We start from the raw sequence: 18,250 nt of genomic DNA on the forward strand, positions 1-18,250 counted from the left end.
CGCAAGGCCTACTGAGGGCATGTGAAGCGAGCCTGGGCTTTATTTACCACAGCTTAACACTGCATGTGGTCCTGAGTTTATTCACACCCCGCAGTACCCCCTCACCACACTGTCAGGCTAAAGAGCGGCCATTCGCATGATTCCATCACAGGAATTTCTCCGCACCGTTCTCCACACTGCAGAGAACATTCCAATAATCTCTCCAGAGACAGGGAGTGCCGCACTGTCAGAGGGTCAGTACTGAGGGAGTGCCGCACTGTCAGAGGGTCAGTACTGAGGGAGTGCCGCACTGTCAGAGGGTCAGTACTGAGGGAGTGCCGCACTGTCAGAGGGTCAGTACTGAGGGAGTGCCGCACTGTCAGAGGGTCAGTACTGAGGGAGTGCCGCACTGTCAGAGGGTCAGTACTGAGGGAGTGCCGCACTGTCAGAGGGTCAGTACTGAGGGAGTGCTGCACTGTCATAGGGTCAGTACTGAGGGAGTGCCGCACTGTCACAGGGTCAGTACTGAGGGAGTGCCGCACTGTCACAGGGTCAGTGCTGAGGGAGTGCCGCACTGTCAGAGGGTCAGTACTGAGGGAGTGCTGCACTGTCGGAGGGTCAGTGCTGAGGGAGTGCTGCACTGTCAGAGGGTCAGTACTGAGGGAGTGTTGCACTGTCAGAGGGTCTGTGCTGAGGGAGTGTTGCACTGTCAGACGGTCAGTACTGAGGGAGTGCCGCACTGTGAGAGGGTCAGTACTGAGGGAGTGTTGCACTGTCAGAGGGTCTGTGCTGAGGGAGTGCCGCACTGTCAGAGGGTCAGTACTGAGGGAGTGCCGCACTGTGAGAGGGTCAGTGCTGAGGGAGTGCCGCACTGTCAGAGGGTCAGTACTGAGGGAGTGTTGCACTGTCAGAGGGTCAGTGCTGAGGGAGTGCTGCACTGTCAGAGGGTCAGTACTGAGGGAGTGTTGCACTGTCAGAGGGTCAGTACTGAGGGAGTGCCGCACTGTCAGTACTGAGGGAGTGCCGCACTGTCAGAGGGTCAGTACTGAGGGACTGCCGCACTGCCAGAGGGTCAGTACTGAGGGAGTGCCGCACTGTCAGAGGGTCAGTACTGAGGGACTGCCGCACTGTCAGAGGGTCAGTACTGAGGGACTGCCGCACTGTCAGAGGGTCAGTACTGAGGGAGTGTTGCACTGTCAGAGGGTCAGTACTGAGGGAGTGCCGCACTGTGAGAGGGTCAGTGCTGAGGGAGTGCCGCACTGTCAGAGGGTCAGTACTGAGGGAGTGTTGCACTGTCAGAGGGTCAGTGCTGAGGGAGTGCCGCACTGTCAGAGGGTCAGTACTGAGGGAGTGCCGCACTGTGAGAGGGTCAGTGCTGAGGGAGTGCCGCACTGTCAGAGGGTCAGTACTGAGGGAGTGTTGCACTGTCAGAGGGTCAGTGCTGAGGGAGTGTTGCACTGTCAGAGGGTCAGTACTGAGGGAGTGCCGCACTGTCAGTACTGAGGGAGTGCCGCACTGTCAGAGGGTCAGTACTGAGGGACTGCCGCACTGCCAGAGGGTCAGTACTGAGGGAGTGCTGCACTGTCAGAGGGTCAGTACTGAGGGAGTGTTGCACTGTCAGAGGGTCAGTACTGAGGGAGTGTTGCACTGTCAGAGGGTCAGTACTGAGGGAGTGCCGCACTGTCAGAGGGTCAGTACTGAGGGAGTGCCGCACTGTGAGAGGGTCAGTACTGAGGGAGTGCCGCACTGTCAGTACTGAGGGAGTGCCGCACTGTCAGAGGGTCAGTACTGAGGGAGTGCCGCACTGCCAGAGGGTCAGTACTGAGGGAGTGCCGCACTGTCAGAGGGTCAGTACTCAGGGAGTGCTGCACTGTCAGAGGGTCAGTGCTGAGGGAGTGCCGCACTGTCAGAGGGTCAGTACTGAGGGAGTGCCGCACTGTCAGAGGGTCAGTACTGAGGGAGTGCCGCACTGTCAGAGGGTCAGTACTGAGGGAGTGCTGCACTGCCAGAGGGTCAGTACTGACAGATATGTAGGTTGGGTGGATTGGCCATGGTCAATGCACGGGTTTACGGGGATAGGGAGGAGGGGGAGGTGGGACTGCGTAAGTTACTCTTTCGGAGAGCCATTGCACATTCAATGGGCTGAATGGCCTCCTTCTGCACAGTAGGAATTCTGTGCATTCTATTAGAAGATCCCAGTTTGGAACCCTGGCTCAAAAGGCATTGATGGAATTGTACCTCCCCACCTGTCACGGGAATGGGAGGGGGCGGGGGACGGATAACCGGAAGGTCTGTTGACCTCAGGTGGGATTTTATGGATGAATGAGCCTGTAAAATCCCACCCATTACTTTTACATTTTTGTGAAAAGGTGGAGGAGCAGACACACACGCCATCCCATTATCTTCTAACAGTGAAAAAAACATTTATTAGACATGATGATTTTGATTATAATCAATACTCTTTCACTCCCCCTTATCTTTAGTAACTGCACTATCCCTGTAAACCAATAACTGTGCTCAGCCACACCCCACTCAGAATCCAAGAGTTAAATGTTACTCAATCGAGCGTCTCTGGATTTTTCCTCAGCTCCCCCCTGAAGATTATGATATGAGTTTCGAAGAGCCATTCTCAAGAAGACCCAGCTTGGAATTGTCCTTTAAACAATGCTTTCCCTCATTTGTTTTCACCAAGGATCCACCTCCAGAATTTCCAACTCTCCTTTCAATATTCCTCTGCCTTGAATTGGCACTTGCTTTCAAGCTTCTACTCAATCTCTCAGGTACCCAGCCATCATAAAACATGACAGGTTGTACTGATGTCACCCATTTTAGGATTACTTCAGATATCTGACTTCTGTCTAGCCAACGTCAGCAGGTCTGCACATTTCAGCCCTATCTTTAACTTCAGTGAACAGTACAGAATCACAGAATATTACAGTACAGGAGAGGCCCTTCAGCCCATCGAGTCTGCATCGATGCAAGAAAGGCCCTGACCTGTCCCCTAATCCCACTTGCCAGCACTTGGCTCATAGCTTTGAATATTTTGATGTGCCAAGTACTCATCCAGGTACTTTTTAAAGGAAGTGAGGCATCCCGCCTCCACCACCCTCCCAGGCAGCGCATTCCAGACCCTCACCACCCTCTGAGTAAAAAGGCTTTTTCCTCAAATTCCCCCCTAAACCTCCCACGCCTCACTTTTAACTTGTGTCCCTTCATAACTGACCCTTCAACTAAGGGTAACAGCTGCTCCCTATCCACTCCGTCCATGCCCCTCATAATCTTGAACACCTCAATCAAGTCGCCCCTCAGTCTTCTCTGCTCCAGAGAAAACAACCCAAGTCTATCCAACCTCTCTTCATAACTAAATGTTCGATCCCAGGCAACATCCTGGCTAATCTCCTCTGCACCCCCTCCGGTCCAATCACATCCTTCCTGTAATGCGGCGACCAGAACTGCACACAGTGCTCCAGCTGTGGCCCCACCAAAGTTCTATACAACTCCATCATGACCTCTCTGCTTGTGTAATCTATACCCCGATTGATAAAGGCGAGTGTGTCATATGCCTTTTTCACCACCCTAATGACCTGTCTTTCCGCCTTCAGAGATCTCTGGACAAACACGCCAAGGTCCCTTTGTTCTTCGGAACTTCCCAGTGTCAGACCTGCATAGTCTACTTCCTTGTCTAATTACTCCTTCCAAAGTGCATCACCTCACACTTTTCAGAGTTAAATTCCATCTGCCACTTATCCGGCCATTTGACCACCCTGTCTATATCTACCCAAGACACTCAACCTCACTGTTAACCCAATGGCCCATTCCTCAAATTCAACCTCCCGTCTTTCTTTTGATCTCAGTGTTCCTGGAACTTCTCTTTTCATTTCCTGGTTTCTAGAACTATCTGTGTTTTGGTTTCTGGGACTAGATTTCTCACCCATTACTCCATTGTTCTTCACCTGCTTCTGGCAGAGGGTCAGACACCAGTTCCCTCTCTGGCTGTTAATATCCTCCTGCTTTGGGTCCAGTTCAAACTAAACTCAAAAAGTCATTCTGACATAAAGGTGCCCCTGGTTGCTAAGCAACAGCCCATTCCTCTACTAAGCCCTTGTTTCCCTTTCATGTCGTAAACTATCTAAGCACATTAGAGACACGGTCTGAAATCAAACCAATAACCCCCATACATGCAAAAAACTTTCTGTAACGTCCTCCAGCCCCTACACCCCTCCCTATACCGACAACAATCCCACCCAGGTCCTATCCCCATAACCCCACGTATTTACCCTGCTAATCCCCCTGACACTAAGGGGCAATTTATCATGGCCAAACAACCTTACCCGCACATTCTCCTTACCCGCGACTTCACTCCCAGAGACAGATGAAGCTCTCTGACAGACTAAATTCCTGATTCTAATCTCTCTCCCACACTCTCAGTGAGTGAATTCCCAATCCTAATCCCTCTCCCACACTCTCAGACATGGAATTCCCGATCCTAATCTCTCTCCCACACTCTCACATAGGCAATTCCCGCTCCTAATCCCTCTCCCACACTCTCAGACATGGAATTCCTGATCCTAATCCCTCTCCCACACTCTCACACAGTGAATTCCCAATCCTAATCCCTCTCCCACACTCTCACACAGAATTCCCAATCCTAATCCCTCTCCCACACTCTCACACAGTGAATTCCCGATTCTAATCTCTCTCCCACACTCTCACGTAGGGAATTCCCGCTCCTAATCCCTCTCCCACACTCTCAGTGAGTGAATTCCCGATTCTAATCTCTCTCCCACACTCTCACGTAGGGAATTCCCGCTCCTAATCCCTCTCCCACACTCTCACACAGAATTCCCAATGCTAATCCCTCTCCCACACTCTCACACAGAATTCCCAATCTTAATCCCTCTCCCACACTCTCACACAGAATTCCCAATCCTAATCCCTCTCCCACACTCTCAGTGAGTGAATTCCCGCTCCTAATCCCTCTCCCACACTCTCACACAGTGAATTCCCGATTCTAATCTCTCTCCCACACTCTCACACAGAATTCCCAATCCTAATCCCTCTCCCACACTCTCACACAGTAAATTCCCGATCCTAACCCCTCGGTGTGTGATAAATATTGTCCCCATGTTGCAGTCCTGTCTTCACCAATCTCCTCCAACCCTTTGGTTCTCACCATGTGCCAATAGGATCAGCCTCAACCCGTCTACAGTTGATAACCTGGTCAAAGATTCCGGGTGACAGAAAAGTCGCCGGTATTGTGAGTTGAGAGGAGGTTTTTTTATTTGCTTTATTTTTTAATGTCACAAATTACTGCAATGAAGTTACTGTGAAAATCCCCTAGTCACCACACTCCGGCACCTGTTCGGGTACACTGAGAGAGAATTTAGCATGGCCAATGCACCTAACCTGCACATCTTTGGACAGTGGGAGGAAACTGGAGCACCCGGAGGAAACCGATGCAGACACGGGGAGAACGTGCAGTCTCCGCACAGACAGTGACCCAAGCCGGGAATCGAACCCGGGTCCCCGGCGCTGTGAGGCAGCAGTGCTAACCACTGTGCCACCGAGCCGCACCCAGTCTGCGTTAAACTTGCAAAGGACACAGGCAAAGGAGGAAGTGAAATTTAACATGGGGAACTGTGAAGTGATTCAGTTACACGGGCAAGGATCAGGAGTGTGCCACTCGGCCCCTCACGCCTGCTGCCCCATTCAACAACATCTAGCCTGATTGGATTGTAACCTCGACCCCACATTCCCACTGACCCCCGATAACACTTGGCCCCTTTGTTAATCGAGAATCTATCTCGCTGTGCTCAAAAAATATTCAAAGACTCTGCTCCCACTGCCTTTTGAGGAAGAGAGTTCCGGAAACCACCCCCCACCCCCCCCCCCCCCCACCCCCCCCAACCCCCCCTCCACCCGTGCCCACCGAGAGAAAACATTTCTCTTCATCTCCATCTGAAATAGGCGACCACTTATTTTTAAACAGTGACCCTTGGTTCTAGATCCTCCAACAAGAGGAAATATCCTCTCCACATCCACCCTGTCAACACCCTCAAGATCTTAAAGATCTCGATCAAGTTGCCTCTTACTATTCTAAACTCCAGTAGATACAAACCTAACCTCTCCAACCTTTCCTCATTAGACATTAGACCCGTACACTCCTGGGATTAGTCTAGAATCATAGAATCATAGAATCCCTATGTGCAGAAGAGGACCATCGGTGCAGATTCGATGGGCCGAATGGTCTTCTTCTGCACTGTAGGCATTCTATGATTCTATGCAGTAGGACAGAATGAAACAACGGTTAATAAAGCATATTGTATCCTAGGCTTTATTAATAGGAGCAGAGAGGATAAGAGCACTGAGGTTATGATAAAGTTGAATAAGACATTGGTTTAGCCTAAACTGGAATATTGTCTCCAGTTCTGACTGTCACACTGCAGGTTGGACGCGAAGGTGTTCGAGAGAGGAGAAAGATTCACCATGGTTCCAGGGATGTGGGATTTCAGTGACATGACTCGATTGGAAAATCTGGGATTATTCTGGGAGAACAAAAGGCCAAGAGAGAGAATTAAAAATAAATCACAGCGTATGCTGAAATCTGATGCAAAGCAGAAAATGCTGGAAAATCCCAGCAGGTCTGACAGTATCGATGGAGAGAGAATAGAGCCAACGTTTTGAGTCTGGATGACGCTTGGACAGAGCTGAGGTGGAGAGGGAGATTTGATCGAGGGGTTCAAAATCGTGAGGGGGTTTGGGATGGAGTGGCGAGGGAGGAACTCTTCCCATTGGGGAGGGATCGGGAACCGGGGAACACAGATTGAAGGTAATTGGGAAAATGATCTGATGGGGAAATGAGATCTATCGACTCAGTGAGTTGTTGCGATCTGGAAGGCACTGCCTGAAAGGGCGGTGGAAGCAGATTCAACAGGAACTTTCAAAAGGGGCAATTGGAGAAATACTGGAAGGGGAAAATTTACAGGGATGTTGGGGGAGAGAGCAGGGGAGGGCGTGAGTGGGGACTAATTGGAGAGATCTTTCAAAGAGCTAGCACAGGATACACAAAGGGCCAAATGGCCTCATTTGATGCTCTATTATTCCACAATATAACTTTGTCCTTGAACTACAGATCGCATTTGCAGGGTGTCAGGAGCATGGGCATCAGGAGGCAGCTTGGGGTATGCTGTATGTGACGATACTGTGCCTTTAAGGAATATCCTTGGGTCATGTTTCTTGTGCAGGATTTGTTTTAGCAGCCAGTTCTATTATCGGTGCTGCTTTGTCTGTACCTGGCAGTCCCTGTTGTTACTGCAGCAGCATAATTGATCTTAATTGCTACAATGTTTGTTTTAATCTGGACTAATGCAAGGTTGGTATTTAGTGTTTGCAAGAACAAAGAACAGTACAGCACAGGAACAGGCCCTTCGGCCCTCCAAGCCTGTGCCAATCATGATGCCTGCCTAAACTAAAACCGTATGCACTTACGGAGACCGTATCCTTCCATTCCCATCCTATTCATGTATTTGTCTGGTTGCCTCTTAAATGCCGCTATCCTACCTGCTCCCACCACCTCCCCGGGCAGCATATTTCCCCTGGGGCTTTTCAGTGTGAGGGTTGATTCGGGTTTTGACAGGAAAGGTCATGTGACTGGGTGGGGCTCGGCGCTCAAAGAGAAGCCCAGCTCAGTTGCTGCTTGGGATCTGCAGAGAGAAGAAATAGCTCTCTGTCTGTCTCTTTTTGGAGAGTGTGACTGCCAGAAAATAGGAATTTTTCTCTGAGGTTCTGCTGTTTGAAGGTCGAGTTTTCTCTGGAATCTGCCGTATGGGAGTCAGAATGCAAGTGTCTTTCTGCATTTGTCCAGAGGGGTTAAAGGTTGGAAGTCTCCATGTAAGCAACTCTGTTTTTGGTAATAATTGGTTCTGAATTAAGATGTAAGTCTACAGGGATATTGCTTAAATTATAGAGATCGATAGCTGTTAAGAATGATGCTTTGTCTTGTTTAAGTGTTTTATTGGTACAAGTAATGCTAATTCTTTTTGTTATATTCTAACTGTGTTGCTAAATAAAGTTTGTTTTAATAAAAGCTTCCTAATGGGTCAATAGAATCACACCTGGAGTGAAACTACAATTGTATAGGGTGTTGTTGAGGCTACACCTGGAGTATTGTGTATAGTTTTGGTGTCCTTATCTGAGGAAGGATGTCCTTGCTATGGAGGGAGTACAGCGAAGGTTTACCAGGCTGATTCCTGGGATGGCAGGTCTGTCATATGAGGAGAGACTAAGCCAGTTAGGATTATATTCACTGGAGTTTAGAAGAGTGAGAAAGGATCTCGTAGCAACTTATAGAATTCTAACAGTGTTAGATAAGGTAGATTCAGAAAGAATGTTCCCTATGGTGGGGGAGTGCAGAACTAGGGGACATAGTTTGAGGATAAGGGATAAATCTTTTTGGACTGAGGTGAGGGGACATTTCTTCATGCAGAGGGTGGCACAGTGGTTAGCACTGCTGCCTCACAGCACCAGGGATCCGGGATTCGATTCCCTCAGTGTCGCCATGGTCTTGTCCTTATCGAGCGTGCAAAACCACCACTTGTTTGGAATGACTCTCTGGAACAATCAGCTCACTATCTCTTGGCTGGAGTTCCATCTGTTTCCGACACGGCTGGTGATTTTCCACTGGGGCAGCGAGAGGATAAATAGCCACCTCTCCTGCTGTTGTCACTGAGCTGCCTTTGACTCTGCTATCAAGATGTGGACTCTGCTGTTCTCTCTGCTCCTGGTAGCTGTGGGTGAGTTGGGGTTCTGTGCCCTGAGCACATTCCCCTCTGGAGAGGACCCAGAGGCTAACCGAAGTTGCCGGCTTTGTTTGGCAGAGTAGAAAGGGGGCGGACAAGATCGTCTATATTTAGTCCAGAGCTCTAGACCCCAGGGAGCATCGTGTAAATTGCCCGTCAGTCTGTATTGCAACCAGATGGTGGGAGTCAATGTTTTAGATGGAGCGCGATTGGCGAAACGGCATCTGGACTGCTGTGTCGGGTTTTAATCTCCTTACAGGAGGGGAGGTACAGTTACCTCGGGGAGGGCGGCACGGTGGCACAGTGGTTAACACGGCTGCCTCAGAGCACCAGGGATCCGGGATTCGATTCCCGGCTTGGGTCACTGTATGTGTGGCGTTTGCATGTTCTCCCCGTGTCTGCGTGGGTTTCCTCCGGGTGCTCCGGTTCCCTCCCACAGTCCAAAGATGTGCGGGTTGAGTGGATTGGCCGTGCTAACTTACCTCTTGGCAGTGTGGATATGTGGGGTTATGGGGATGGGTGGGATTGTTGTGATGGGTGCAGACTCGATGGGCCAAGTGGCCTTCTTCTGCGCTGTAGGGATTCAGTAATTCTAGGACCGAGATCGAGGGATTTAGAACAGAGAAGAGTACAGCACAGGAACAGGCCCTTCGGCCCACCATGTTGTGATGAACATGGTGCCAAATCAAGCTAATCCCTTCTGCCTACCGTGCTCCATATCCCTCTAATCCTTGCATATTCATGCGCTTATCTAAAAGCCCCTTAAATGCCCCTATCGTATCTGCCTCCACCACCACCCCGACAGCAGGTAGCAGATACCTACCACTCTCTGTGTAAAAACATCTCCTTTGACCATTCCCCCTCTCACCTTCAGTACATGCCCCCGAGTATTAGACACTTCAACTCTGGGGAAAAGATTCTGACTGTCAACCCTATCTACGCCTCTCATAATTTTATACCTCTATCAGGTCTCCCCTCAGCCTCCGCCGCTCCAGAGAAAACAACCCTAGTTTGTCCAGCATCTCCTTATAGCTCATTCCACGGGGTGGCACGGTAGCACAGTGGTTAGCACTGCTGCTTCACAGCTCCAGGGTCCCGGGTTCGATGCTCGGGTCACTGTCTGTGTGGAGTTTGCACATTCTCCTCGTGTCTGCGTGGGTTTCCTCCGGGTGCTCCGGTTTCCTCCCACAGTCCAAAGATGTGCGGGTTAGGTTGATTGGCCAGGTTAAAAATTGCCCCTTAGTGTCCTGAGATGCGTAGGTTAGAGGGATTACTGGGTAAATATGTGGGGGTAGGGGTAGGGCCTGGGTGGGATTGTGGTCGGTGCAGACTCGATGGGCCGAATGGCCTCCTTCTGCACTGTACGGTTTCTATGATTTCCATCTAATCCAGGCAGCATCCTGGTAAACCTCCTCTGCACCCTCTCCAAAGCCTCCACATCCTGATTTGATTTGATTTGATTTATTATTGTCACATGTATTAGGATACAGTGAAAAGTATTGTTTTTTACGCGCTATACAGACAAAGCATACCATTCATAGAGAAGGAAAGGAAAGAGTGCAGAATGTAGCATTACAGTCATAGCTAGGGTGTAGGGAAAGATCAACTTAGGTCCATTCGAAAGTCTGACGGCAGCAGGGAAGAAGCTGTTCTTGAGTCGGTCGGTACATGACCCCAGACCTTTGTACCTTTTTCCCAATGGAAGTAGGTGGAAGAGAGAAGTCCGGGGAGTGTGGGGTCCTTAATTATGCTGGCTGCTTTGCCGAGGCAGCGGGAAGTGTAGACAGAGTCAATGGATGGGAGGCTGGTGATGGACTGGGTTACATTCACAACCTTGCAGTCTTAGACCTAGTTTCTTGTGGTCTTGGGCAGAGCAGGAGCCATACCAAGCTGTGATACATCCGGAGAGAATACTTTCTATGATGCAACTGTAAAAGTTGGTGAGAGTCGTAGCGGACATGTCAAATTTCCTTAGCCTTCATGTAATGTGGTGACCAGAATTGAACCCAATAGTCTTAAATGTGGCCTAACCAAAGTTTTATAAAGCTGTCACATGACATCCTGACTCTTACACTCAATGCCTCGACCAATCGGGGCAGGCGTGCCACACGCCTTCTTTACCACCCTAACTACTTGTGTGGGCACTTTCAGGGAGCTACGGACTTGAACCCCAAGATCCGTCTGTCCATCAAAGCACTTTATGGGCTTTGAGTGATAGGGCAGGGAAGGTGGAGTGAGTGAGGTAGATGGTCAGCCATGATTGCATTGATAGGGAAGGCTCAAGGGGCTGAATGGCCTCCTCCTGCTCACAGACTGCGCGTTCTTGCCTTCTCGGTTTTCGGATGGTCAGTCCGGTAACTTGCGTTCTGTGTTTCTTTTCAGCCTCAGCGTCCTCCGATGATAAGATTGTCGGGGGGTATGAGTGCAGCCCTCACTCTGTACCCTGGCAAGTCTCGCTGGACATGGGCTACCACGGCTGTGGGGGCTCTCTCATCAGTGACAGATGGGTCATCTCTGCTGCCCACTGCTGGTACTAGTAAGTGAGATCCATCTGCCTAATTCCCATCGCGGGAGTTCCTTATTCAGCCTTTCATCCACGTGCTAGCCCTCTGCAAGAGTAACTCAGCCTCTCCCACGCCCTCTATCTCCTCCCCATAACCCTGCACACTTCTCCCCATCCAGTTAATGATCCGATGCCCCTTTGGAAAGCTTCGATTGAATCTGCTTCCCCCACACTCTCTCAGGCACCAATCCTAACCACTCACTGGGAGATAAAGTTTCTCCTTGTATCTCCATTGAGCCTTTCACCTTCAAACCGTGACCCCCCTACCCCCCCCACCCCCCCCCCGCCCCCACTCTGATTCCCAATCCGTCCACCAATAGGAACAGCTCCTCCCTCTCCACTTTGTCCCAGAGCCCCTCAATCAGATCTCCCTCTCCATCTTCTCTTCCCCCGTAGAGAACAATCCCAGATTCTACGATCGATCCACGTTGCTGAGCTCCCTCATCCCCGGAATAAGTCTGAGGAAAGTTTGTCCGAGCGTTTTCCTGTTTTTTATTCAGGATTTGCAACACCTGCAGTTCTGAGGAAGGACTTGATGGCGGGTGGAATTTTCTAGATCATTCCCCACAAAGAGTTTGGATAGCCCCTCCCCCAAACGCACAGGATCCTTGGAATGCTACCTGACGGGAGAGTCAGTAACGTTGATGGAGGGACAGGTATTGGCCTCAGGACACCTGGGAGAATCCCCTCTCTCTGTCACCTTCCCCAATGCCCCCCCCCCCGCCCCCACCCCCCAGCCCCCTCTCCTTCCAGATACTGACTACGGGATCTTGTAGGAGGACCAGGGGTCATGGGGGGGTGAGGGTGGAGGATTGGGATGTGAGAAAGAATGTTTTGCTCTCAGATCTGGAACTAACTTCCTACGAGGGGCATGGGGTGGGAGGGGGTGGAGAAGATGGAAGATATGGTGGAAATTGGATGGGAACTGGAGGAAAATGGATTTTCAGGAAAATGGGGATAGAGCAGGAGGTGGGGGAGTGGTGTCTGACTGGATTAATGTACCAAAAGGCAGCAGGAATTCGATGGGCTGAATGGACGTGTCAGAATAATTCATTATGGTCTCAGTTCTCCCAAGTGGGGCCTGAAGGTCTCCTGATTCAGAGGCCACGACACTCATCCGTAAAAATATCCATTCATGGGATGTGAGTGTCGCTGGCCGGGTCCAGCATTTATTGCCCATCCCTAATTACCCCTTGAGAAGGTGGTGGGTGAGCCGCCATCTTGAACCCACTGCAGTCCCTGAGGTGTAGGTACACCCACAGTGCTGTTAGAGAGGGAGTTCCAGGATGAAGGGGAGGCGATGGCCTTGTGGTATTATCGCTAGACTATTAATCCAGAAATTCAGCTGATGTTCTGGAGACCTGGGTTCAAATCCCGCCACGGCAGCTGGTGGAATTCGAATTCTATAAAAATATCTGGAATTAAGAATCGACTGATGACCGTGAAACCATAGTTGATTGTCAGAAAAGCCCATCTGGTTCACTCATGGTCTTTAGGGAAGGAAATCTGCTGCCCTTACCTGGTCTGGCCTACACGTGACTCCAGAGCCACAGCAATGTGGTTGACTTTTAACTGCCCACGGGCAACGAGGGATGGGCAATAAATGCTGGCCAGCCAGAGACGCCCGTGTCCCACAAATGAATTTAAAAAAAATTGACCCCAGCAACAGTGAAGGAACGGATATATTTCCAAGTTAGGATGGTGAGTGAGGCGGAGGGGAACCTCGAGGTGGTGGTGTTCCCAGATATTTGCTGCTCCTTGTCCTTCTAAATAGTAGCGGTTGTGGGATTGTGGAAAGATGGGAGAAATGGGCATCCATTTTGGTGGGAATAACAACAAAATGGACTATTATTTAAATAGTAAAAACTTGCAGCATGCTGCTGTGCAGAGGGACCTGGGTGTCCTTGTGCATGAATCACAAAAGGTTGGTTTGCAGGTGCAGCAGGTAATTAAGAAGGCAAATGGAATTTTGTCCTTCATTGCTAGAGGGATGGAGTTTAAAAACAGCGAGGTTATGTTGCAGCTGTATAAGGTGCTGGTGAGGCCACACCTGGAGTACTGTGTACAGTTTTGGTCTCCTTACTTGAGAAAGGATATACTGGCACTGGAGGGGGTGCAGAGGAGATTCACTAGGTTGATTCCGGAGTTGAGAGGATTGGCTTATGAGGAGAGACTGAGTAGACTGGGGCGAAACTCATTGGAATTCAGAAGAATGAGTGGGGATCTTATGGAAACATATAAGATTATGAAGGGAATAGATAAGATAGAAGCAGGGAAGTTGTTTCCACTGGCGGGTGAAACTAGAACAAGGAGGCATGACCTCAAAATATGGAGGAGCAGATTTAGGACTGAGTTGAGGAGGAACTTCTTCACACAAAGGGTTGTGAATCTGTGGAATTCCCTGCCCAGTGAAGCAGTTGAGGCTACCTCACTGAATGTTTTTAAGGCAAGGATAGATACATTTTTGAACAGTAAAGGAATTAAGGGTTATGGTGAGTGGGTGGGTAAGTGGAGCTGAGTCCACAAAAAGATCAGCCATGATCTGATTGAATGGCGGGACAGACTTGAGGGGCCGGATGGCCTACTCCTGCTCCTAGTTCTTATGTTCTTATGAGACTGATGGAAGGGAGCGGGGTGATGGTGGGACGATCTCGCTGCTCCTTCTCGGGAGGTTTGAAGGGAGTTAGAGAGGGATTCAGGTCGTGACGTTTGTGTGGAATGAGATTTAACACTAACCTTGTCTTCACAGCCCCAGTCATCTGAAAGTGCTGCTCGGAGCACATAACCTGAAGGTGCACAGCAGTGGTGAGCAACTGGTTGGTGTGGAGAGCATTTACTGGCATCAGCAGTACAATTACCAAACCTTAGACTACGATATCATGCTGGTAAAACTCGCTCGGTCTGTGACGATGACTGACTTCATCAAACCCGTGCCACTGCCCACTGTATGCCCACTCCCCGACACCCAATGCATTGTCTCTGGCTGGGGCAACATCTACTCCGATAACGGTAGGCGCACCGTGAACAATTTTCTCTCATTTCAGTTCGAGCGAGGGGGCAAAGGGACATGTATCATCGATACCGGAACAATATCAGAGTAATAGACATCAACACAACAGATACCTGTCCTGGGAGTGTCTGATGGGGACAGTGTAGAGGGAACTTTACTCTGTATCTAACCCCGTGCTGTACCTGTCCTGGGAGTGTTTGAGGGGGACAGTGTAGAGGGAGCATTACTCTGTATCTAACCCCGAGCTGCACCTGTCCTGGGAGTGTTTGATGGGGACAGTGTAGAGGGAGCTTTACTCTGTATCTAACCCCGTGCTGTACCTGTCCTGGGAGTGTTTGATGGGGACAGTGTAGAGGGAACTTTACTCTGTATCTAACCCCGTGCTGTACCTGTCCTGGGAGTGTTTGAGGGGGACAGTGTAGAGGGAGCTTTACTCTGTATCTAACCCCGTGCTGCACCTGTCCTGGGAGTGTTTGATGGGGGACGGTGTAGAGGGAGCTTTACTCTATATCTAACCCTGTGCTGTACCTGTCCTGGGAGTGTTTGAGGGGGACAGTGTAGAGGGAGCTTTACTCTGTATCTAACCCCGTGCTGTCCCTGTCCTGGGAGTGTTTGATGTGGACAGTGTCGAGGGAGCTTTACTCTGTATCTAACCCCATGCTGTACCTGTCCTGGGAGTGTTTGAGGGGGACAGTGTAGAGGGAGCTTTACTCTGTATCTAACCCCGTGCTGTCCCTGTCCTGGGAGTGTTTGATGTGGACAGTGTCGAGGGAGCTTTACTCTGTATCTAACCCCGTGCTGTACCTGTCCTGGGAGTGTTTGATGGGGACAGTGTAGAGGGAGCTTTACTCTGTATCTAACCCCGTGCTGTACCTGTCCTGGGAGTGTTTGATGGGGACAGTGTAGAGGGAGCTTTACTCTGTATCTAACACCATGCTGTCCCTGTCCTGGGAGTGTTTGATGGGGACAGTGTAGAGAATTGAGTGTGTGTGGGACTAAGTTTGAGGAAAAGTTGCTGGCTCTCTGTCTTGTCTAATGAAGAATTATTGATTTTCTTTGCAAAGTGTTCATGCCAGATGAACTCCAATGTGTGAATGTGCCATTGATGAATGATGCTGCTTGTAACCAAGGCTACCCTGGACTTATCACCAGCCACATGATCTGTGCTGGCTACATGGAGGGTGGAAAAGACGCTTGCAATGTAAGTATCGTTACACCATCAGTTACCCGAAAGGACCTCCCATTCTTCATTGGCAGATCACCCCGTGGCATTGCTCCTCGTGTGAGCGCAATCTGTTCTATTACACCTATCCACGCAAAAACAACTTGCATTTGTATAGCGCCTCTCCCAGCCCCCAAATGTTTCATATTTCCTCAGAGTCTGGCCAGTCTTGTAACATCGAGCTGCGTACAGTGAGATCCCAGGAACAGCAGTGAGGTAATGACCCCGACCATCCACTTTTCAATAACTGTGTTTGAGGGGTCATTATCAGCCTGGCGTTACGGGGCTCAAGCCCCAGGGCTCAGATCCGTCCCCATGGGCAGTTAATGCAGAGGTGCGTGAGGCCTACCCACCGAGACAGACCTTCCCCTAACCCTGTGACACAGCGGGAGTTCCCACGAGCAGGAACATCCTAGCCCACTTCCCATGCATCTTGAAATGTGCTTCTAAGGAATGGGGATTAATCCCCCTGCTGTTTTCCAGCTGGTATTCCTGACCTATGGGTGGCTATGTCCCAAAATCAAATCTGGCCCCAGCAAACAAACTTTCTGTCTGCAAGCACTCTTCCAATTCCGGCCTCTTGAGCATCCCCCAAATCCCATCGCTCCACCATTGGCGGCCGTGACTTCAGCTGCCTGGGGTGTGGAGGGGGCCCTCAGCTCTGGAATTCCCTCCCTAAACCTCTCCACCTCCTTCTCCCACTCTCCTTCTCTCACTCCCTCCCTCTCTCTCCAAAAACGGTCCTTAAATCTTCTTTCTTTGACCGAGCTTTTGATCTCCTAGCCGTCCCCATAACATTTCCTCATGTGGCCGGCGGGCAGGCGGCGGGGTGGAGTGGGGGGGGGATCACATTTTGTTTAATAATCAATCACCCAGGAATGTTTGACTGTGTTAAAGGTGCTATATAAATGCAAACTGTTTGTGGAAATGTCATTGCAAACACAAAACAGTGGACATATCTAAAATAACGGACAATTCCAAAATGGCGGACAATTCCAAAATGGCGCACAATTCCAAAATGGCGGACAATTACAAAATGGCGCACAATTCCAAAATGGCGGACAATTCCAAAATGGCGGACAATTCCAAAATGGTGGACAATTCCAAAATGGCGGACAAGTTTAGTAAATGGTAAACTCTAAATATTTTCCGTGGCTGCGATTTGGAACCTGGAATTTGCTGCACTATCGCTGCATTCCCATTCCACCCCCCAACCCCTTCAATATTCTTTCCCTCATAAACAGTATTAAAAGGGAAATGAGAATTAATAATTGCCAAATGAGACATTGGCCAGGATTCTCCGGCCTCGCCCGCGGCTGGGATTCTCCAGTCCCGCTGCAGTGAATGGAGTGAATTTGGCACTGAGCGATAAATTTTACGTTCTCACTGGCAGCGGGGGGCGGGGCGGGGGCGAACAGGATCAGAGAATCCCGGCATCTTCGGTTGATTCAGAGCCAGTGTTGAACACCTCTTACCCGGGGCATATCGGAACCATTCTCTCACACAAGGCAGCTGTAATGTAGGTGCTATATTTGTGCGCCGGGATTAAACCACCGACACACCAGAGTTATACTGCTGGCTGCGCAGTGACGTTGGCTGCAAAAATTATCATTTAGTCTCCCCCTTCCTTTTGCTGTATAAATGGACACCCCCTCCTGATCCCTCCCTGCTCACGTCTCTTTCGCGTAACCACTTACTCTTCAATGGCTTTCTAACTCACTACTGCAGGGAGACTCCGGGGGACCTTTGGTGTGTGACGGGATCCTCCAAGGTATTGTGTCGTGGGGACGGGGATGTGCGCTGAGGGATTCCCCTGGCGTCTACACCAAGGTCTGCTCACTGCTGCCCTGGATCCATGATATCATGGCTACAAAGTGAGAACATCGGAGATATCCTCATTAACAGCACGGAGAGAGGAGAGGATTCAGCTCCCTCGCTGTGCCCAGCAACTCGCAAAATAATAATAAAGAGTTCATTCTGAGATCACCTCCGTCTCTCTCCTTTCTTTATCATCCACACACTGGTACCAACAGCAAGGACACATTTACACACACACTCACTCACACACATTCACACACACACACACACACACTCACATTCACTCACACACACACTCACACACTCACTCACTCACACACACACACTCACACACACACACTCACATTCACTCACACACTCACTCACTCACACACACACACACACATTCACACACACACACACACTCACATTCACTCACACACACACTCACACACTCACTCACGCACACACACTCACATTCACTCACACACACACTCACACACTCACTCACTCACACACACACTCACACACACACATTCACACACTCACTCACACACACACATTCACATTCACTCACACACACACTCACACACATACACAGATTCACACAGACACATACTCACACACACACACACTCACATTCACACACTCACACTCACTCACTCACACACTCATTCACACACACACTCACAGATTCACACAGACACACACACATTCACACACACACACACACTCATTCACACACTCACACATTCATACACACACACTCACACAGATTCGCACACACTCACACTCACTCACACATTCATTCACACACTCACACACACAGATTCTCACACACACACTACTCTCACTCTCACACACACAGATGCACACACGCA

The 18,250-nt window shown here is 50.0% G+C and overlaps 1 protein-coding gene across 1 annotated transcript; it reads left to right on the top strand.

The window, feature by feature from the left end:
* Positions 1-8,731: 8,731 nt before the first annotated feature.
* On the top strand, positions 8,732-17,450 carry LOC144508727 (trypsin-10-like). The gene is made up of 5 exons (XM_078237034.1): positions 8,732-8,771; positions 11,160-11,307; positions 14,090-14,349; positions 15,427-15,551; positions 17,301-17,450. The coding sequence occupies exons 1-5, from the start codon at positions 8,732-8,734 to the stop codon at positions 17,448-17,450; spliced, it is 723 nt and encodes a 240-aa protein (XP_078093160.1).
* Positions 17,451-18,250: the final 800 nt, after the last annotated feature.

Source organism: Mustelus asterias, chromosome 20, assembly GCF_964213995.1.
Source record: "Mustelus asterias chromosome 20, sMusAst1.hap1.1, whole genome shotgun sequence".
Classification (NCBI taxonomy): domain Eukaryota; kingdom Metazoa; phylum Chordata; class Chondrichthyes; order Carcharhiniformes; family Triakidae; genus Mustelus; species Mustelus asterias.